The sequence below is a fragment of the Ranitomeya imitator genome, chromosome 5, assembly GCF_032444005.1.
Source record: "Ranitomeya imitator isolate aRanImi1 chromosome 5, aRanImi1.pri, whole genome shotgun sequence".
In the NCBI taxonomy this organism is placed as follows: Eukaryota; Metazoa; Chordata; class Amphibia; order Anura; family Dendrobatidae; genus Ranitomeya; species Ranitomeya imitator.
In genome coordinates, this window is record NC_091286.1 from 160,388,432 (window position 1) to 160,411,718 (window position 23,287).

General features: G+C 42.7%; 1 protein-coding gene across 1 annotated transcript in view; it reads left to right on the forward strand.

Moving 5' to 3' along the window:
• GALNT2 (polypeptide N-acetylgalactosaminyltransferase 2) overlaps positions 1–23,287 on the forward strand; it is a 156,571-nt gene that overhangs the window by 99,148 nt on the left and 34,136 nt on the right. The window contains exons 8-11 of the mRNA XM_069769270.1: positions 549–636; positions 5,801–5,888; positions 7,419–7,522; positions 16,314–16,440. Coding sequence (XP_069625371.1) covers positions 549–636; positions 5,801–5,888; positions 7,419–7,522; positions 16,314–16,440 — 407 coding nt within the window. The remainder of the gene's footprint in view (positions 1–548; positions 637–5,800; positions 5,889–7,418; positions 7,523–16,313; positions 16,441–23,287) is intronic.

A 23,287-nucleotide genomic window follows, 5' to 3' on the forward strand; every position in this document is an offset into this window, starting at 1 on the left:
ATGACTTAGTTTGAACAGTCATTCTGTGCTGGCAAAGTCCCTTTAAGATCAGATTTTGTGGCCCCTCCTAATACCTAGGCATTACTGGTTCAGCACATTTCCTCCTTTTGTGAAGCGTTGCGCCCTAGTTTGAATATCATATTTTTTATAGTTACCATATGTATTGTGAATAAAGGTAAAGATTTTTTAAGATCACTGTCTTTGGCATAACTCATTTTGTTTAGTATAAAAATAGCGATTTATAGCTTTGTGCCAACACTGCGGGAACTTGCTGGTACAGATGGGGTGTATAGGCTTTATTTTTTTATGGGGGCCAACCATTTTGATCAAGAAGGATTTGTCCTAGTAGTGGACAACCCCTTTAAAGCTGGGAGTCTGCACTTTAATCCCATATTAATCATATGACTATATTTTGTATATTTTTTGGTACACCGCCAAAGTGCCAAAACTTGTGTCCAAGTATTTCTGGATCTAACTATATTTTTGAACTATGCTTTTTTATACCCTAATAATTGTACTTTTTCTCTTCTTTTTTTTTGTCATTTTAGGACCAAACTAGAGTTGTGTCTCCTATAATTGATGTGATTAATATGGATAACTTCCAATATGTTGGTGCATCGGCAGATTTAAAAGGAGGTAAGGTATTGTATATATGTATACTATAAGACTGTATCAGGACAGTCACTGTAATAGAAAATGCATCCACTTAAGGGCAGATTTCTTGTCCCTGGACAATGAGTGCAATCTTTATATACCCCTTTGTGCTTGGCGTCACTGCTTGCTAGCTTCCACATCATGACGCTACATTTCTGTGCAGCGCATTAATGTTGGTTACTGAGTGCAACAGGAACTGGTGAGCACCACCTCCCCAGCTTGATACCCCCACACCACGCTGTACATCCATGGACAGTGCTTTTATGTGGGCAGCGAATCTAGCAGGAGGCCGTCCACGGGTTAGTGAAGCAGGAGCAGCTGCGCCAAAGGTGCAGGGTAGTGTAGCAGTAGTCGCACTCTGCCACATCGCTGAGTGCAGGACACTGGAGTGAGTATGGATGATACGGCTGCCCTCCTCCGGCTTGCTATGTTCCGTATACTATATACTATGTGATTTAGTGGTTTGTTTTTTTTAACAAAGGAAAAAGTGGATGTCAGAAGCCACTGTTGGGCATCCGTCACAGGACTTTGGACATACATCCTTCTGTAGTCACAAACTCAGAATAAACAAAGCCTATCTATGCTTTAGAAATGCCAAGAGAAATTCAGGTTCGGCAGGCTAATTTTTACAAATCTATCATATGTATTCGGCAGCTCTCTGTGCTCAGAAGGATCTTCTATTTTCCACTTGTATGAATAGGTTTGATTTCAACACGCACAATTTAACAAACTAATTGCTTGCACTATATACTGCAGTACAATGGTACTGCAGTTTATGGTAACATTTGTGATCTCCTATGCGGGGCGCAAGACCACAGAGAGATCTTACTATGTATCCGCTTCATTTAAAAATTGACTAGAGATTGACAGCGCCATTTAAATGGTTGAACAGCAGTAATTCTACCTAAGGCTAGTTTCACACTAGCGTTTTGAGGAGCTGCGGAGGGCTGCGGACTTCCTCCGTGAAGCTTCGCCCTCGGCCGCTAGCTCTGCCTACTTCTGCATGCAGCAAGCATGCGGCCTACGTACGTTTTGACGCTGCTTTCTACGCTGGCCACCACATCGTCAAAACGACGCATGCGGAAGCATCCCCATACAGCGGCACAACCTGCGTACCTAACGTTAAAGATAGATACGTAGGCCGCATGCAGAAGTAGGCGGAGGTGCGGCCGAGGGCAGGGCTTCATGGAGGAAGTCCGCAACGCTAATGTGAAACCGGCCTAACTGGTTGTTTCTGTTAGTAGTGGGTGCCAGCTCTAGAAGCCGGCAAATATCTGACACAGCTCCTGAGCTCATTCCATACAACCCCTTCTGATGTGTAACGTACAGTACAGTGCTATGTCAAAGTTTTAGGTTGTTGCAGGAAAACTTGCTGCAAAGTAAGAATGCTTAAAAAAAGTGTTTAATGGATCATTTGTATCAATTGCAAAATGCAAAGTGAATAAACAAAAAATAAATCTAAATCAAATCAATATTTGGTGTGACCAGAATTTACCTTTTGCAAATGACATACAGGTGCTTCTCACAAAATTAGAATATTATCAAAAAGTTAATTTTTCAGTTCTTCAATATACTCATACTCATATATTATATAGAGTCATTACAGACATAGTGCTCTATTTCAAGTGTTTATTTCTGTTAATGTTGATGATTATGGCTTACAGCCAATGAAAACCCAAAAGTCATTATCTCAGTAAATTAGAATACTTTATAACAGGGGTCCCCAACTCCAGTCCTCAAGGCCCACCAATATGTCATGTTTTCAGGATTTCCTTAGTCTTGCCCAGGTAATAATTGCATCACCTGTGCAATGCAAAGGAAATCCTGAAAACATGACCTGTTGGTGGGCCTTGAGGACTGGAGTTGGGGACCCCTGCTTTATAACACCAGCTTGAAAAAATGATTTTAGAATCCAAAATGTTGACCTACTGAAATGTATTTTCAGTAATGCACTCTACTTGGTCGGGGGTTCTTTTGCATCAATTACTGCATCAATGTGGCGTGGCATGGAGGCGATCAACCTGTGGCACTACTGAGATGTTATGGAAGCTCCGGTTATGAGAGCCTTCAGCTCATCTGCATTGTTGGTTCTGTTTTCTCTCATCTTCCTCTTGACAATAACCAATATATTCTCTGTGAGGTTATGGTCAGGCAAGTTTAATGGCCAATCAAGCACAGTGATACTGTTGTTTTCAACCAGGTATTGGTACTTTTGGTAGTGTGGACAGGTGCCAAGTCCTGCTGGAGAATTAAATTTCCATCTCCAAAAAGCTTGTTGGCAGAGGGAAGCGCTCTGACTTTGGTCTTGATAAAACACAGTGGACCTACACCAGCAGATGACATGGCTCCCCAAACCATCACTGATTGTAGAATCTTCACACTAAACCTCAAGCAGCTTGGATCGTGGCCTCTCCACTCTTCCTCCAGACTCTGAGACCTTGATTTCCAAATGAAATGCAACATTTCCTTTCATCTGAAAACAGCACCTTGGACCACTGAGCAACAGTCCAGCTCTTTTTCTCGGCTAGATAACAACCTCTCTACACTAACTTGGGTTGGTGTCAAAGCAGTAACCACATGGGCAACATCTCTAGCAATTTCAGGGTATAAAGGAATTGCTTTGTGCACAGTCAGTTTTGATGAAGGATTGAACTCTACTACTTCTTTGAGAGCAAGTGAGAAACGTTGCTGAAATATGGTCAATCTGTTTACTATGAAAGTGGAATCTTTTTCCCTGCAGCAACGCTTTGCCTGCTCCATGTCGTTCAAATACTTGTCGAAATCAAACTTCTCATCTGATGTGGATGAAGGAACGGCAGCAGCAGCACTGGCAGGACCCGAGTACTCTTGCTCTTGGCCGTCCTGTAGCTCATCCTAACTGCTAACTCAATCAAAACTTATTTTCCTTTAGTAAGCTGTTGATCATCCAGCAATATATGATGACTCTGGTCCACATAAACAGCTGCTAGAAGAGTTTTATTTTCTAATAACAGTGTCTCTCTCTGTTTCATTGAAGCAACAATGCCATCTGCGATTAAACATCCTCTTTGGGACAGGCAAAACAACAAGTTCTTCCACTCCTTTATAAAAATGCCAGGAATTAAATCCTCAGCTTGTAACTTTTTAGTCACTGTAAATGGGTGATGAAGAAATTCCTTCAATTCAGCCACCTGTGTCCATTGACCTTCATGTAGTATTACCTGAGGGTTGGCCATATCTACAAGGAAGGGTTTCAGCTCAAGCAATCACTCACTCATTAAATAGGTGCTGCCCCACTGAGTGGCTTGATCCACAATTGCCCCTTTTCCAGCACATCTCTTCAAGATGGAATCAATTTTAAGGGTTCTGGCAGCAATAGCCAATTTCCTCTCTTTGCTAATCAGAGTTCCAGCATGTCCCTTGCAGACTATCTCTTGTTTGGTATAAATCCATTTTGATTATTGTATATTACCCTAGTAATCACCTTGGATAATCTGTTTGCAAGAATCTTAGCCAGCAGTTTGACGTCGGTTTGGAAGAGAGAGAGATGGGTCTATAAGAATCAGGCAGGGATGGAACCTTTCCAGGTTTCAATATCAAAACCACCACCGCCTCTTTCATAGATTACATGAGGTTACCAATTCTAATACTTTCTTGAAAAACTGCCAGTAAGTTTGGAAGCATTTTTTCCTGATATGTCTTGAAAAATTCCCCTGGTAAACCATCTCAGCCTGGGGCCTTCTAATTTTGGGACCCTTGAATGTCCTCCTCCATTTCCTCAAGTTTAATTGGTTTGTCTAGTATATCTCTCTCTAGATTTGATAATTGTGGTAATGAAATGGTTGCTAAGTAGTTCTATATTTCTTCTGAATTGGTGACGCTTTTAGAAGAATAAATACTAGAAAAGTAATTCTGCAAAGTGTGGAGAATATCTCCATCCTCCGTAACCACGACCCCAGTGTCAGAGACTAGACTAGAAATGTACGAGAACCCATTTTGAGCTTTAACAATAGTTGCTAGCAAGTAGCCCGCACTCTCACCCTCTGTAAAAAAAAAAAAAAATAAATAAATAAATTTAAAAAAAAAATGTTTTTGTGCAGCTAGTCTCAATAGGTGATTTTTCATTAGGTTTTTTTTTTTAGATTTTTTCATATTTTCCGCAGTGCAAGCTGAAAGGTTTGATATAAATTCTGATTTTGCTAGACCGACCTGCTCTTGTAACTTTTGGGTGTATTCTCTTGTTTTAGTTTTCCGTTTACTAATTTCACCAATATAGAGCCTTCTAACAAATGCTTTCATAGCATCTCATACTATTTACCTTAAAGTGAAGTCCATATTAATGTTAAAGTTTTCCCGCAATCTGTCGTGTACAGAACCCCCAATAGTCGGAATCCAAAATGGGTTTAACCCAGTTGTACCCTTATAGGGCAATGATCCGACATGATTCTTGGTAAATATTCAGCCTCCTTTACCAGAGACATAATATTCACATTTGCAACCGCCAAGTCAATTCTGGATAACGAATGGTAAGACGTTGAATATCAAGAGTATTGTTTGATATTAGGATGCTTAGTGCGCCAAATATCTGTCAGCTCCAGCTCAAATAGAACTCTGGATAGAGAGGTCTGTGAGGCTGACACGGGTATGGTTCCTGGATGACATTTATCCCAGTACAGGTGTAAATACATATTGAAATCCCCCATCATGAGCACGTGTGATAGTGGGTAGGAGAGTGCGTATTTTTTCCGCACCTCACCGGAATAAGGTGGAGGGATATAAATGGCCACTATAAGGATTGGGGTGTTATGTATAGTACAAAATATAGAGACTAGGCAACCCTCTGAGCTTACCATGACTTTGATGCACGTGAACAGGATGAATATTTCTATTTTTAAAAGCATTCTTACCATGTTACATTTTTTCCTTACCTGCCTAAAACTTTTACACAGTGCTGTGTGTGGATTCCATGCGGAGATTTATAAAATTAGAAGTTATGATCTACAAGGTTCTTTGAATAAGGAGGTTAACACAGTTTGCAGTTATTACTAAGCTCATATCATATTTTATAAAGCTTATTTGCAGATGTATGATATAAGTGCAAAACAAAAAGTAAAGTGCTTCTTAATACTGTTGTTTTGTTTTGTTTTTTTCTTTTTTTCACTTCTAGGTTTTGATTGGAACTTAGTTTTTAAATGGGACTATATGACACCAGAGCAAAGGCGAGCGCGTCAAGGAAACCCCGTAGCACCAATTAAGTTGGTATTTCTTTTGACCTTCTCTCTTAGCTGATACATTTGGCGCAGTAATATTTTAAAGGAAGTCCAATTAATTTATTTAAAGAGAATCTGTCATCAAGGGTTATGCATATTAAATGAGAGGTATGACCATATTGGCGCTGTTATACTGACTTAATGCAGACATTCAGGGAAGAAATTCGCAGCCTGGTTGTTCTAAAATCATCCTTAGAAGTTTTAGTCTCCGTGCATTAGGCCCATACTGTGTGCAGGGTCTTAGGCTCTGTGCCAGCCCCTCTGCTGCCTCTAGTATCTTTACTCTCTTCCTTATTTATATGTTGTGCCTACGCTATGCTAACTGCAGTCGTGATAGTGTAGATTGATCTCACGCTAGGCTTCAGCAATATGGCAGGAGCGGTGCTTGCGCAGATTGTCCTCCAGCGGTCTTCATTAAATTGGTGGTGGCTCATGCGCAGATTGCGATCCCTGTTCGCAATCCAAACTGAGATCTTAATATGCGCTGCCACCATTTCCCTGAAGACTGCAGGAGGTCAGTCTTTAGTTTTGCCGCTACCAGCGTTATTTTACTGAAGTCCATTGTAAGTACAAACTGCACATGCCCTTCCCGCGGCTAGACATTTAAATAAGAAAGTGTGTAAGGTCACCAAAGGCAGTAGAGGGGCTGTGGCGAAGCCAAAGTCCCTGCCCACAATCCTGTCCCAATTCACGGACATCAAAACTTCTAATGATGATTGCAAAACAACCAGTCCGCAGATCTCTTCACTGAATGTCTGTATTAAATCTGTATAACTGTACCGTTTCTGCCATACCTTTAGTTTGACACCCGATGCTGATGACAGATTCTTTTAAATAGTTCTGAGAGGCCAATATATTAAATACATATTTTAATAAATTTGTTAACCCTTTAACTTTTTCACAGCAATTATAAGGAACATGCCCACTATGTATATTGTGCACATCAATTTAAAGCTTTTATACAATTCTTTGTGCAGATACTTTATCTAAACAAACATACATACATACATACATACATACATACATACATACTCTAGAATACCCGATGCGTTAGAATCGGGCCACCATCTAGTGGTGACATATTTGCCTCTGTGCGGCCCCTCTGCTGCGCAGTGCGCAGTGTTATATACTACGTGGGCAGTGTTATATACTACGTGGGCAGCTTTCTGCCCATGTCCAATGTACACAAATCGGTTTATCAGTGGTGTTGGCATACAGACCTCAGCAATCAGAGAACTGGTAGAAAACACAATGATTTTTTTATTAAAATTACAGCGATCAGACCAGTAAGTTCCATCTGTGGAGTCTGGGTCTCTGCACCTACAATGTGCTGCTCTCAGATGGGATAGCAAAAAATCTGCTGACAGATTCCATTTAAAACAAATCCTTCACTGAGGCATTTTGAATGTGATTTTTTAGCTGTCATCTCAGTATTCCGAGTATACTGTTTTGTATTATTATACTTCTGTACTGTAACTTTTGGGCTTTTATAACACTTTCTGTTGTCCATTGTAGAACGCCAATGATTGCTGGAGGGCTCTTTGTGATGGACAAATCCTACTTTGAAGAATTGGGAAAATATGATATGATGATGGACGTTTGGGGAGGGGAAAATTTAGGTAGGTATAAGTAGGGGACTTCTCTAACACACCATTTACTCAGTTTAATGTTGTAAAATGTCCGGTATCTTGAAGATGATGCGGCCCCTGTATGGGGAAGACATTGCTGACAATGCATTTACACAATTTGCCGACATTCTGGTGGTCACACTGTTAGAAGATACGTTTTGTGAAGTGCTCTATTTTAGGCCACATTCACACGTTCCTTTTTGTCCCGCGGGTTTTCCCGCAGCGGATTTGATAAATCTGCAGGGCAAACCCGCTGCGGTTATCCCTGCAGATTTATCGCGGTTTGTCCTGCGGGTTCCGCTGCGGGTTCCGCTGCGGGATTTACCCCTACTATTGATGCTGCATATGCAGCAATATGCAGCATCAATAGTAGTGTTAAAAATAATAAAATCATGGTATACTCACCCTCTGACGTCCCGATCTCCTGGGCGCTGCAGGCGGCGGTCCGGTTCCAAAGATGCTGTGCGACCAGGGCCTTCGGTGACGTCACGGTCATGTGACCGCGACGTCACCGAAGGTCCTGGTCGCATAGCAAACCTGAGACCGGACGGCCGCGTGCAGCGCTGAGACTTCAGAGGTGAGTATATCATGATTTTTTTTTTTTATTCTTTTTTTTTTTAATACAAATATGGTTCCCGAGGCCTGGAGGAGAGTCTCCTCTCCTCCACCCCGGGTATAACCCACACATTATCCGCATTACTTCCCGCATGGTGGGCACAGCCCCATGAGGGAAGTAAGCGGATCAATGCATTTCTATGGGTGCAGAATCGCTGCGATTCTGCACAAAGAAGTGACATGGTCCTTTTTTTTTTCCGCAGCAATTCTGCGCGTTTTTTTTCGGGTTTTTCCGCATCATGTGCACTGCGGTTTTTGTTTTCCATAGGGTAACATTGTACTGTACCCTGCATGGAAAACAGCTGCGGACCCGCAGCGGCAAAATCGCCTCGGTTCCGCAGTAAAAACCGCATAGTGTGAACATGGCCTTACTGTGAAAGCATATAGGTTTTCTTAGAAAAAGGCAAACACTGTTTACTATAACCTCTTAAAGTCATCTTAAATCTAAGTTTCTGCGTTATGGACATGGACACACTAAGGCCGTGCTTCCCAAACTTATCAGTATCCAAAGCCACTCATCAGGAAGTCCATTATAACCCTGATGAAGAGCGCTCTCGTCATCTGGTCGCCTAAGGTATATATGTAGAATTTATATCACTGTATCAGTGATGTCATGTCAACAAGTTACCATTAGTAATTGATTCTCTACTCAACCCCTTCATCTTCATATAATGTAAATTTGCATCATTGGCCCCGACCCCAGAGATTTACCATAGTAGCCGGGAGCCTGCTGAAGGCCTCAGTGGCTACCATGTTGGTCCTCCTATGAAACTTCATAGGAAAACATCAATTTTACTACGCATTGCAGTGTTGCGATCAATTGATCACAGATTCAAGTTCCCTGTGGGGAATTAAATAATAGTGTAAAAAAAAATAAACATAATCATATTTGCTATCACCACATCCATAAATGTATGATCTATCAAAATATTAAATGTAAGTCATACTTTGAATACTAAAAAAGAAATTCGAAATGCCAGAATTGCTATTTTTCTGTCATCACACTTGTCCCAAGAAGTGCAAAAAGCAAGCAAGAAAAACATGTGCCCTAAAATGATAACAGTATAAGTATTGTATCGGTATGCTAAAAACACCCCGACAAGTCTGTCAATGGAAGCATGAAAAAAAAAAAAATTTAAAGGTCACCAGCAAATGGCATTACCAGTTATTTTTAAACAGTCCATGGTTTTTTTTTTATTGGCTGAAGAAGAAGAAAAGCCTTTTAAATTTAGTGTAGCCACACTGACCTGAAGAATCATATTGCTGAGTCGTTTTTACTGCAAAATGAATCCTTTAAAGGCAAATCTCAAAACTCAATGGTGGAGTTGTTTTTTTTTTTTAAACATTTTTTTTCAGTCATCCATGCTCAACCCTTAAAAATCAAGCCATTGTACAGACATGTCCATAAGAAAAAAATTAAAATGTAAAAATATACTTTTTCAACTATATTTAAGTACATATGGTAATCTTTACTTCATTCACATCTCTGTTGTGATTGGTGAATTAAGTTAATGTTTCATTGACCAAAGTAAAGTACTTTCTCCTGTTTTGGGTTAGTCTGGGTCTGGAGGTGCTTCCCTAGAAGAGTTAAAGGGGTTGTCCACCCCTTGGACAACCCCTTCTTAAACTAAATGTTATGTCCCGATATACTAATAAGGGCTCATTTCCATTTGCGAGAAACACGTCCGTGTCTCGAATGTGAAAACTAAGTTCTGGCGCCAGCACTTGGGAGCGGAGCGTGCAGCTCCATGTATTGCTGTGCGGCTGCACGCTCCGTTCTGGAGTGCCGGCGCCAGAGCTTGGTTTTCACATGCGAGACACGGACGTGTTTCTCGCCAATGGAAACGAGCCCTAAAGCCTATACTCACCGTGGTGTTGGCACTCGCTCTCCCCGGGGCTCCCCTGCGGTTGTTGTGACATGTGATGCCGAATCCTAATCAGCGCTGGCGTCACTGTCTCCGCCTCCAGACAAACTGTATGTGAAGAGGAAGTCCGTATTCCAGCCAATCCCCGGCTTCCTCTTCACGTTCAATTTGTCCAAAGGAGTAGACGGTGACGCCAGAGCTGATCAGTCAAAACACCGCATCGTAGTCTGGGGGAGAGAGAGTGCCGACACCGCATGGGAGGCAAGTATAGGCTTTATTATTTTATCAGGGCCGAACATTTGATTTACGAAGGAGTTGTCCTAGTAGTGGATAACCCCTGTAAAATCCAGTATATTCCTAAAAGAAATAGCTTGGAACTATAACCGCTCTAGATACATTACATACTGCAAATAATACAGATAAATATTAGATTGTCTCAAGACTCCACAATCCTCTTTGTCCTGGAGCACTTGTATTTGCTCTCTGTATCTTTGCTTTAAGACACGATCGCTAGGATCAGATCTTCAAATTATTGCTACATCTGAGGCTTTATTGCTCAGCGGATAGTGGGACGTAGGCTGCAATGCTTCTCCTGATGAGTTGGTTCTTTACCTCTAAACTAAGAATGTTGGAACATAAAGAAAATAATTTATTTCTTTTAATGTTACACATACAATTGAAAAAGTAAATGCTCATCACAAATTAGAGAACATTTCATGTAAACCAATGATGTGCAATCAGTTTCGCCTTCCCAGCTTTGTCTGGAGTTACCATTCTGGGTTCCTTTCCATAAGTAAGAAATGTCAAAACCCCCCCCCCCCTCTTTTTTTTTTCTTCCCCAGTAACCTGGTGTAGAGGGCAAAAGATGTCACAGTTCCTGCAATTGCATGTAAATGAGGATTTGGAACAGTCAGTGGCCCCCAACTAGCATAGTCAACCCTCTGGCTGTGAACATAATACAACAGCACTCAGCAAACATTTAACAAATTAATTACCATACCTTATTTATAAACTGCTAAAACTGGGGTTTATGTAAATGTTACACTATGTTCCCTTTCTCTTCTAAAGTTTTCTGTTGGACCTAACATGGTTTGTTTCATTGCCACTAATTGATGTATATTCCCAGTAACCCTCAGCCTTCACTGTAAGGCTCCTTTCACACTAGCGTCGGAATCTCCCCGTCGCAATGCGTCGGGGGAGAGATTCCGACGCTAGCGTTTGCTGCATTGCACAATAGGTGCAGCGGATGCGTTTTTCCGGCGCATCCGCTGACCCATTGTAAGGTGCGGGGAGGTGGGGGTGGAGTTCCAGCCACGCATGTGCGGTCGGAAAAAGCGGTCCGTCAGGAGAAAAAAACGTTACATGTAGCGTTTTTTTCTCCCGACAGTCCGCAAAAGCACGACGCATCCGTGTGGCAATCCGTCGCAAATGCGTCGTCAATGCAAGTCTATGGGGAAAAAACGCATCCTGCAAGCACTTTTGCAGGATGCGTTTTTTCTGCAAAACGACGCATTGTGACGGATTGCAGAAAACGCTAGTGTGAAAGTAGCCTTAAGCCACTTATGATTGATTTCTCAACTTTCTGTAACGTGCTACAATGTAAGAATGTTTTCAAGATTAGAATTTCGTTGATATTTATAAAATAACAAAATTCAAAATGACTGAAGAAAAGAGAATCCAATCAGTATTTGGTGTTGCCTCACTTTGCCTTTAAAACCGCATTAATTCTTCATGTTAGTTTTTGTAAGAACTTAGTTGGGAGATTGTTCCAAAATTCTTGGATAACGAAGCTCATATCTTCTGTGAGCTACGGGAAATGTATCCTTCCACTTCTGAGAATTACAGGCAGAAACCTATCCATTATTGAATACCATCAAGAAGCCATTTGATTGGCTCAATATTTATTCTGCAGCAGGACAACAATCCCAAACATACAGCCAACGTCATTAAAGGTAGCCTTTCAGCAGGATTGTGCCCAGTAACCTACAGACAGTGTCAAGTCGGTGCCGTTATACTGATTACAATGATACCTGGGTTGATTAAATCTGTCTTGTGGTTGTTGTTTAATCTGTATTTGTAGTTTTCAGTTAATGAGATTCTCGTGCTTCGGGGTGGCTTGTGAGGGGGTCGGAGCTTTATGTGGTGCTCTGCTTAGGTATTCATCTCTATGGCTTATGACAGGTCACTGATCCCTCAGTGACCTGCCCCGTATTTTACATACTATTCAGATCACCACATGAAGACCCCCCACAGGCCGCCCCGGAGCACAAGACTCTCATTAACTGAAAACTGCAAATAAAGATTAAACAACAACCACAAGACGGATTTCATCAACCAAGGTATCATTGTAATCAGTATAACAGGGACAGCCTGGCAGTGTCTGTAGGTTATGGAGCACAATTCTGCTGACAGGTTCTCTTTAAGAGCTATCTTTAGCAAAAAGAAGAACAAGGAGTCCTGGAAGTGTTTATATGGCCCCACAGAGCTTTGAGCTCAACATCATCTCTGGTTTGGATTACAAGAAGAGACAGAAAAATTTGTTTAAGCCTTTATCCACAGAACATCCCAGATGTTTGGAACAGCTTCCCTGCTGAGTTCCATCAAGAAATGTGGCCCTGTTCCTAGAAGAACTAAGGGTACAGTCACACAGTGGCACTTTGGTCGCTAGGACGGCACGATCCGTGACGTTCCAGCGATATCGTTACGATCTCGCTGTGTCTGACACGCTACTGCGATCAGGGACCCCGCTGAGAATCGTACGTCGTAGCAGATCGTTTGAAACTTTATTTCGTCGCTGGATCTCCCGCTGACATCGCTGAATCGGAGAGTGTGACGCCGATTCAGCGATGTCTTCACTGGTAACCAGGGTAAACATCGGGTTACTAAGAGCAGGGCTGCGCTTAGTAACCCGATATTTACCATGGTTACTAGTGTAAATGTAAAAAAAAAAAAAAACACTACATACTTACATTCCCGGTGTCTGGTCATGTCCCTCGCCTTCAGCTTCCCGCACTGACTGGTGAGCGCCGGCCGTAAAGTACAGCGGTGACGTCACCGCTCTGCTTTCCGGCTGTCCGGCGCTCACTGTCAGTGCAGAGAAGCACAGCGCCGAGGGACGCGTCAGGAATGTAAGTATGTAGTGTTTTTTTTTTTACGTTTACGCTGGTAACCAGGGTAAACATCGGGTTACTAAGCGCGGCCCTGCGCTTAGTAACCCGATGTTTACCCTGGTTACTGGGGACTTCGGGATCGTTGGTCGCTGGAGAGCTGTCTGTGTGACAGCTCTCCAGCGACCAAACAGCGACGCTGCAGCGATCGACATCGTTGTCGTATCGCTGCCGCGTCGTTTTAGTGTGACGGTACCCTAATGCTGCCCTAAAAGCATTTTGTTCATTCTATTTTTGAAAGAATTCTTGCCTATCAGCTTTTTTCAGCACCTGCCTAAAACTTTTGCACAGTACTGTATATCATGTTGGCTGCTCACTTTGTTCATATCCACGTAGTCCAATAACCTGTATATATAATGATCACATCCATCCACCAACAGTGCTATTGTCCACCTTTGGAATGATACATATAATGTGATCATTTCAAGTGCCCTAAAATAAGTCTTGATAGCAAAAGGAATAGCATAGGAAAGAACCGTGGAACGACCACTAATTTACTTTTCATTAAGTACAGTTCTGACCATTGGGGATAAATGAAATTTGCTGTGCATTCTCCTCTTTCTCCTGATCTTTTCAAAGAGCATTCATTTATAGTTTTCGCTCCTCACCCTAAGATACTACATGGACTATCAATCTTATTACATTTTTCTTTTTTTTTTTTTTTTAATAATTGAAGGCATCCTGTCCATTAAAATAACAAAGTCAGCAGAATTCACTTCTTACTGCTTCTATATCTTACTTTTTTAATATGAGCTCAGTGGTATTGCCTACAACAGCATCACTGCTGAGCCCATTGATTGGTTGCAGCGGTCACGTGCTGATGACATGCAGCCACCACTGTAGCTATGCTTGCAAAGCCTGGAGACAGCAGAGAACAGGTACTGCTGACTTATTTTTATTTACAAAAAGCATACTATTTATATATAAAAAAAAGTGGGGAAAAGTGTTGTGAACTGTAAAAATTCCTGTACACCACTTCAGCATATGTTTTCTCTTTCTATTCACTGAGATATAATTACATATTAAATACAGCTACTTGCACCCGATTACTGTATTTTTCGGACTTTAAGACGCACCTATGTTTTAGAGGTGGAAAATAGAGAAAAGTATATTTGAAGCAAAATATGTGGTAAAATATTTAATAACATAAACATACTATTATATATTATATATGGGTAGAAGATGCTGCGGGACCAGTGTGGTGTCTGTAAAGTACTATGTGAAGACGCTGGAGGGTGAGTATAAGAATGGGGGCACAGAGCTTATATTTAAAGCACCACTCCAGTACTGAAAAATGACGCTGGAGTGCTGCTTTAAAGGGAATCTGTCACCCCATTTTTCACCTATAAGCTAAGGCCACCACCATCACGGGCTTATCTACAGCATTCTATAATGTAACCTGAAAGATGAGAAAAACAAGTTAGATTATGCTCACCCAGGGGCGGTCCCGCTGCGGTCCGGTCTGATGGGCGTCGCAGGTCCGGGTCCAGCGCCTCCCATCTTCATACGATGTCGTTGTCTTCTTTGCTTCCTGCGCAGGTGTACTTTATCTGCCCTGTTGAGGGCAGAGCAAAGTACTGCAATATGCAGGCGCCTGGCCTCTCTACCTTTCCCGGCGCCTGCGCTCCAGCCCGCCCTCTTCATGACCTCAGCACAGGTCTTCCACAGAGCATTCAGCATCACATCAGCGCCGTCAGGTATGCTGTGATCTCTCCTCTGGCCCCCTACTGCTGCCCCCTCCCCCAGCTGCTGCAGGAATCCGGTTCTGGGGAAACCATGTGTGACCGCTATTTTTAGTGAAGGAATATTTATTTGCTGCTCCCCGCTCACTGCTCCGTCCTGACAGGTGGGCGGGGAAGCGGCTAATGAATATTCACCTCACTTTAAGTCTCGGGACCACATGGTTTCCCCAGCACCGGAATCCTGCAGCTGAGACATTTTCCTGCCTCCTGCGATCCCACTCTGCCGCTACCCCATCCCCACATTCTCCATTCCGACCATAAGACGCACCCACACTTTCCTCCCAAATTTGGAGGAAAAAAGGGCATCTTATGGTTCAAAAAATACAGTACTTCCCATGAGTCTGTGGTTCTGATCTGCTGCTGTTTTGAGCGCTCCGTCTACCCCAGAAATACATCGAATCTTCTGCACATAAAGTATCTTGTCCTCTTGGACCACACATGGGTATTGATACCTTTTGCATGTAAGGCAGGCCTGGAGGGATATCCTAAGACACAGCTTTCCCTGGCATACACCGTGTTAGCGGACCTACAGACCAACATTCTCACCCAAACTTTATAATTGGCATTTACCAAATATATTGGTCATACCTTATTTCTGTAAAGTGACTATTTATTATGACAGCCTACTTGGAATCTAGTATTTTTCCTATAGTCCGCCAACTATAATAGCGGAAGTACAGTGTCCCGTGAGATTTGGGAATATTGGTAACCATACGGCGCTGGGTCATTCCACTGGCGACAGCACAGTAGCCTGTTCTTTAAGATTTATTGGGACCTCCAACCAAATCTTTCCAAACTGTCGTGTTTAATTTATTGCACTTTTTTTAAACTCTTTCGATATTTCAGGTTTTAATAGTTTTTTGTGTATCCATGTAAGCTTTTTTTTTTTATAATTATTTGGATGCTTCACATTCTTCATTCCTGCCTCTATCCAATATAGTGGAAAATTTAACCGTGAGCACTACTAGAGAAAGGGTGCTAAGGACAGGTTCCCCAACCATATAGATTAATAGTAAGAGACCTAGCACTCAACTTTAGGTAAGATGCAGCAGGAAAAATTTATTGCAGTAAATACAGGAAAACGTTTCGGTCAATTGTGACCTTCATCAGTTACAGGAGGTTATTAAATAAAAGCCTGCAACGCGAATTATAATCGCTGCACGATCGTATATCAAAATTAGTTCAGCGTGGTTGTTGCCGGCAAACCTGCTATGAGCAAATAGGAAGATTCCTGGAGCTGCATTGCTCTCCGACGCGGCATCCACCGCTTGTCTATCCAATATACGAGTAGAACACAACAGTTTTAAGGAATTAGGGAAACAAAAGTACGGTATTTCTAATCAGAGTCTAATCTAGTCTTCTAATTCATAGTCTGTTTTTATCTCATTGTCAGAAATTTCATTCCGTGTGTGGCAATGTGGTGGAAGTCTGGAAATCATTCCCTGCAGTAGAGTAGGCCATGTGTTTCGCAAACAGCACCCATACACATTTCCCGGAGGAAGTGGAACAGTTTTTGCGAGGTAAGAAGACCTGTTGATAATTAGATTTCAGGCTACTAAAACATGGATTTCTACTGGAAAGTTTATAGTCTGGGTGTTTGTGCACACAATGCCTTTGTTGTGCCAGCAGAGCTTGCAAAGTTCTTCTTGGAAAAGCTGCTTCAGGCAAACGCTGGTGGCTTTTTCCTGAAGCGGCCTTTCTGGCAGCTTTACCGCAGTTTTTAGTGTCTGCTCTGCCAACAGCGTCTTTTCTCTGTTTGACGCTTTTGTGGCGGGTAGCTTCCTAGGGGAATCTGCCTAAAGAATGCACATGTTGCTTGTTTTATCTGCGTCATGGTTTCTGAACCCTGAAGTGGTTAGAAGAAGTAACATTGACAGAACATACACATAGCAATGCTGTTTTTACATTGCTATTCACTTGGTTTGTATTTAATAGCAATTTAACTTTTTTTTTTGTAAGGCGGCTTACAGAGTGTGGGGGCTTTTTCTTTACCCCAATTGCTGCCCTCAGATCATGATTGTGTGGTCCTGATGTTTGCCATGGAAATTTGTGACCAAATTGCGGCTTTAAGGTACCTTCACACTAAACAACTTCACAACGATATCGCTAGCGATCCGTGACGTTGCAGCGTCCTGGCTAGCGATATCGTTTAGTTTGACACGCAGCAGCGATCAGGATCCTGCTGTGATGTCGTTGGTCACTGCAGAAAGTCCAGAACTTTATTTCGTTGCTGGACTCCCTGCAGACATCGCTGAATCGGCGTGTGTGACGCCGATTAAGCGATGTCTTCACTGGTAACCAGGGTAAACATCGGGTTACTAAGCGCAGGGCCGCGCTTAGTAACCCGATGTTTACCCTGGTTACCATCGTAAAAGTAAAAAAAACAAACACTACATACTTACCTTCTGCTGTCTGTCCCTGGCGCTCTGCTTCTCTGCACTCCTCCTGCATCCTGTGTCAGCGTCGGCCAGCCGGAAAGCAGAGCGGTGACGTCACCGCTCTGCTTTCTGGCCGCTGTGCTCACAGTCGGTGCAGGAAAGCAGAGCGCCAGGGACAGACAGGTAAGTATGTAGTGTTTGTTTTTTTTACTTTTACGATGGTAACCATGGTAAACATCGGGTTACTAGGCTCGGCCCTGCGCTTAGTAACCCGATGTTTACCCTGGTTACCGGCATCGTTGGTCGCTGGAGAGCTGTCTGTGTGACAGCTCTCCAGCGACCAAACAGCGACGCTGCAGCGATCGACATCGTTGTCGGTATCGCTGCAGCGTCGCTTAGTGTGAAGGTACCTTTAGAGTCTGCCGGCTGTAGTAATCTGTTCAGAAGTTAGAGGCATTTAGGTGGTAAAAATACACATTGTCATTTCTGTCATGCCATTTTGCATTAATTCCTGAAAGGCACCTGAAGGGTTAATAAACTATGTGACTGCTGTTTTCAATATGTCAGGGGGTGCTGTTTTCAAAATTTTATAACTTTTGGGGGTTTCCCAATACATGGGACCCCTAAAGGCACTTCAAACATGGATAAGTCCCTAAAAAAATAAATCTTGTAAATTTCCTTGAAAAAGTGAAAACTTGTTGCTACATTTTTGAACCTCCTAAAATGCTAACAAAATAAAAGAACATTTTACAAATGGTGCTGATGTAAAGCCAACATGAGGGAAATGTTATTTATTAACCCCTTTCTGCCATTAGACGTACTATTGCGTCCATGTGGGGTGGGCTTTACTTCCCAAGGACGCAATAGTACGTCATATGCGATCGGCAGCGCTCACGGGGGGAGCGCCGCCGATCGCGGCCGGGTGTCAGCTGTTTATCGCAGCTGACATCCGGCACTATGTGCCAGGAGCGGTCACGGACCGCCCCCGGCACATTAACCCCCGGCACACCGCGATCAAAGATGATCGCGATGTGCCGGCGGTACAGGGAAGCACCGCGCAGGGAGGGGGCTCCCTGCGGGCTTCCCTGAGCCCCCCGCAGCAACGCGATGTGATCGCGTTGCTGCGAGGGTCTCACCTCCCTCCCTGCTCCCTCCAGCCCCGGATCCAAGATGGCCGCGGATCCGGGTCCTGCAGGGAGGGAGGTGGCTTCACAGAGCCTGCTCAGAGCAGGCACTGTGAAGCAGCCTGCACTTCTATCAGATCAGTGATCTGACAGAGTGCTGTGCAAACTGTCAGATCACTGATCTGTGATGTCCCCCCCTGGGACAAAGTAAAAAAGTAAAAAAAAAAAATTTCAAATGTGTAAAAAAAAATAAAAAAAAATATTCCAAAATAATGATTAAAAAATAAAAATATTATTCCCATAAATACATTTCTTTATCTAAATAAAAAAAAAAAAAACAATAAAAGTACACATATTTAGTATCGCCGCGTCCGTAACGGCCCGACCTATAAAACTGGCCCACTAGTTAACCCCTTCAGTAAACACCGTAAGAAAAAAAAAAAAAACGAGGCAAAAAACAACGCTTTATTATCATACCGCCGAACAAAAAGTGGAATAACACGCGATCAAAAAGACAGATATAACTAACCATGGTACCGCTGAAAACGTCATCTTGTCCCGCAAAAAATGAGCCGCCATACAGCATCATCAGCAAAAAAATAAAAAAGTTATAGTCCTGAGAATAAAGCGATGCAAAAATAATTATTTTTTCTATAAAATAGTTTTTATCGTATAAAAGCGCCAAAACATAAAAAAATGATATAAATGAGGTATCGCTGTAATCGTACTGACCCGAAGAATAAAACTGCTTCATCAATTTTACCAAACGCGGAACGGTATAAACGCCTCCCCCAAAAGAAATTCATGAATAGCTGGTTTTTGGTCATTCTGCCTCACAAATATCGGAATAAAAAGCGATCAAAAAATGTCACGTGCCCGAAAATGTTACCAATAAAAACATCAACTCGTCCCGCAAAAACCAAGACCTCACATGACTCTGTGGACCAGAATATAGAAAAATTATAGCTCTCAAAATGTGGTAACGCAAAAAATATTTTTGCAATAAAAAGCGTCTTTCAGTGTGTGACGGCTGCCAATCATAAAAATCCGCTAAAAAACCCGCCATAAAAGTAAATCAAACCCCCCTTCATCACCCCCTTAGTTAGGGAAAAATTAAAAAAATGTATTTATTTCCATTTTCCCATTAGGGCTAGGGTTAGAGTTAGGGCTAGGGTTAGGGCTAGGGTTAGGGCTAGGGTTAGGGCTAGGGTTAGGGCTAGGGTTAGGGCTAGGGTTAGGGCTAGGGCTAGGGTTAGGGTTAGGGTTAGGGCTAGGGTTAGGGCTAGGGTTAGGGCTAGGGTTAGGATTAGGGTTAGGGCTAGGGTTAGGGCTAGGGCTAGGGCTAGGGTTAGGGTTAGGGCTAGGGTTAGGGCTAGGGTTAGGGCTAGGGTTAGGATTAGGGTTAGGGCTAGGGCTACAGTTTGGGTTGGGGCTAAAGTTACAGTTAGGGTTTAGATTACATTTACGGTTGGGAATAGGGTTGGGATTAAAGTTAGGGGTGTGTCAGGGTTAGAGGTGTGGTTAGGGTTACTGTTGGGATTAGGGTTAGGGATGTGTTTGGATTAGGGTTTCAGTTATAATTGGGGGGTTTCCACTGTTTAGGCACATCAGGGGCTCTCCAAACGCGACATGGCGTCCGATCTCAATTCCAGCCAATTCTGCGTTGAAAAAGTAAAACAGTGCTTCTTCCCTTCCGAGCTCTCCCGTGTGCCCAAACAGGGGTTTACCCCAACATATGGGGTATCAGCGTACTCAGGACAAATAGGACAACAACTTTTGGGGTCCAATTTCTCCTGCTACCCTTGGGAAAATACAAAACTCGGGGCTAAAACATATTTTTTGTGGGAAAAAAAAAGATTTTTTATTTTCACGGCTCTGCGTTATAAACTGTAGTGAAACACTTGGGGGTTCAAAGTTCTCACAACACATCTAGATTAGTTCCCTGGGGGGTCTAGTTTCCAATATGGGGTCACTTGTGGGGGGTTTCTACTGTTTAGGTACATTAGGGGTTCTGCAAACGCAATGTGACGTCTGCAGACCATTCCATCTAAGTCTGCATTCCAAATGGCGCTCCTTCCCTTCCGAGCTCTGCCATACGCTCAAACGTTGGTTTCCCCCAACATACGGGGTATCAGCGTACTCAGGACAAATTGGACAACAACTTTTGGGGTCGAATTTCTCCTCTTACCCTTGGGAAAATACAAAACTGGGGGCTAAAAAATAATTTTGGGGGGAAAGATTTTTTTTTTTAATTTTCACGGCTCTGCGTTACAAACTGTAGTGAAACACTTGGGGGTTCAAAGCTATCACAACACATCTAGATGAGTTCCTTAGGGGGTCTAGTTTCCAAAATGGTGTCACTTGTGGGAGGTTTCTACTGTTTAGGTACATTAGGGGCTCTGCAAATGCAATGTGACACCTGCAGACCATTCCATCTAAGTCCTCATTCCAAATGGAGCTCCTTCCCTTCCGAGCCCTCCCATGCGCCCAAACAGTGGTTCCCCCCCACATATGGGGTATCAGCGCACTCAGGACAAATTGGACAACAACTTTTGGGGTCGAATTTCTCCTCTTACCCTCGGGAAAATACAAAACTGGGGGCTAAAAAATAATTTTGGGGGGAAAGATTTTTTTTTTTAATTTTCACGGCTCTGCGTTACAAACTGTAGTGAAACACTTGGGGGTTCAAAGCTATCACAACACATCTAGATGAGTTCCTTAGGGGGTCTAGTTTCCAAAATGGTGTCACTTGTGGGAGGTTTCTACTGTTTAGGTACATTAGGGGCTCTGCAAATGCAATATGACACCTGCAGACCATTCCATCTAAGTCCTCATTCCAAATGGAGCTCCTTCCCTTCCGAGCCCTCCCATGCGCCCAAACAGTGGTTCCCCCCCACATATGGGGTATCAGCGCACTCAGGACAAATTGGACAACAAATTGTGGGGTCGAATTTCTCCTTTTACCCTCGGGAAAATACAAAACTGGGGGCTAAAAAATAATTTTTGTGGGAAAAAATTTTTGTTTTATTTTTACGGCTCTCCATTATAAACTTCTGTGAAGCCCTTGGTGGGTCAAAGCGCTCAGCACACATCTAGATAAGTTCCTAAGGGGGTCTACTTTCCAAAATGGTGTCACTTGTGGGGGGTTTCTACTGTTTAGGTACATTAGGGGCTCTGCAAACGCAATGTGACACCTGCAGACCATTCCATCTAAGTCTGCATTCAAATGGCACTCCTTCCCTTCTGAGCCCTCCCATGTGCCCAAACAGTGGTTCCCCCCACATATGGTGTATCATCGCACTCAGGACAAATTGGGCAACAAATTTTGGGGTCCAATTTCTCCTGTTACCCTCAGGAAAATACAAAACTGGGGGCTAAAAAAATAATTTTTGTGGGAAAAAAATTTTGTTTTATTTTTACGGCTCTGCATTATAAACTTCTGTGAAGCACTTGGTGGGTCAAAGTGCTCACCACACCTCTAGATAAGTTCCTTAGGGGGTCTACTTTCCAAAATGGTGTCATTTGTGGGGGGTTTCAATGTTTAGGCACATCAGTGGCTCTTCAAACGCAACATGGCGTCCCATCTCAATTCCTGTCAATTTTGCTTTGAAAAGTCAAACGGCGCTCCTTCCCTTCCGAGCTCTCCCATCCACCCAAACAGTGGTTTACCCCCACATATGGGGTATCCGCGTACTCAGGACAAATTGTACAACAACTTTTGGGGTCCAATTTCTTCTCTTACCCTTGGGAAAATAAAAAATTGGGGGCAAAAAGATAATTTTTGTGAAAAAATATGATTTTTTATTTTTACGGTTCTACATTATAAACTTCTGTGAAGCACTTGGTGGGTCAAAGTGCTCACCACACCTCTAGATAAGTTCCTTAGGGGGTCTACTTTCCAAAATGGTGTCACTTGTGGGGGGTTTCAATGTTTAGGCACATCAGTGGCTCTTCAAACGCAACATGACGTCCCATCTCAATTCCTGTCAATTTTGCATTGAAAAGTCAAACGGCGCTCCTTCCCTTCCGAGCTCTCCCATCCGCCCAAACAGTGGTTTACCCCCACATATGGGCTATCAGCGTACTCAGGACAAATTGTACAACAACTTTTGGGGTCCAATTTCTTCTCTTACCCTTGGGAAAATAAAAAATTGGGGGCGAAAAGATAATTTTTGTGAAAAAATATGATTTTTTATTTTTACGGTTCTACATTATAAACTTCTGTGAAGCACTTGTTGGGTCAAAGTGCTCACCACACCTCTAGATAAGTTCCTTAGGGGGTCTACTTTCCAAAATGGTGTCACTTGTGGGGGGTTTCAATGTTTAGCCACATCAGGGGCTCTCCAAACGAAACATGGCGTCCCATCTCAATTCCAGTCAATTTTGCATTGAAAAGTCAAATGGCACTCCTTCGCTTCCGAGCTCTGCCATGCGCTCAAACAGTGGTTTACCCCCACATGTGGGGTATTGGCATACTCAGGACAAATTGTACAACAATGTTTGGGGTCCATTTTCTCCTGTTACCCTTGGTAAAATAAAACAAATTGGAGCTGAATTACATTTTTTGTGAAAAAAAGTTAAATGTTCATTTTTATTTAAACATTCAAAAAATTCCTGTGAAGCACCAGAAGGGTTAATAAACTTCTTGAATATGGTTTTGAGCACCTTGAGGGGTGTAGTTTTTAGAATGGTGTCACACTTGGGTATTTTCTATCATATAGACCCCTCAAAATGACTTCAAATGAGATGTGGTCCCTAAAATAAAATGGTGTTGTAGAAATGAGAAATTGCTGGTCAACTTTTAACCCTTATAACTCCCTAACAAAAAAAAATTTTGGTTCCAAAATTGTGCTGATGTAAAGTAG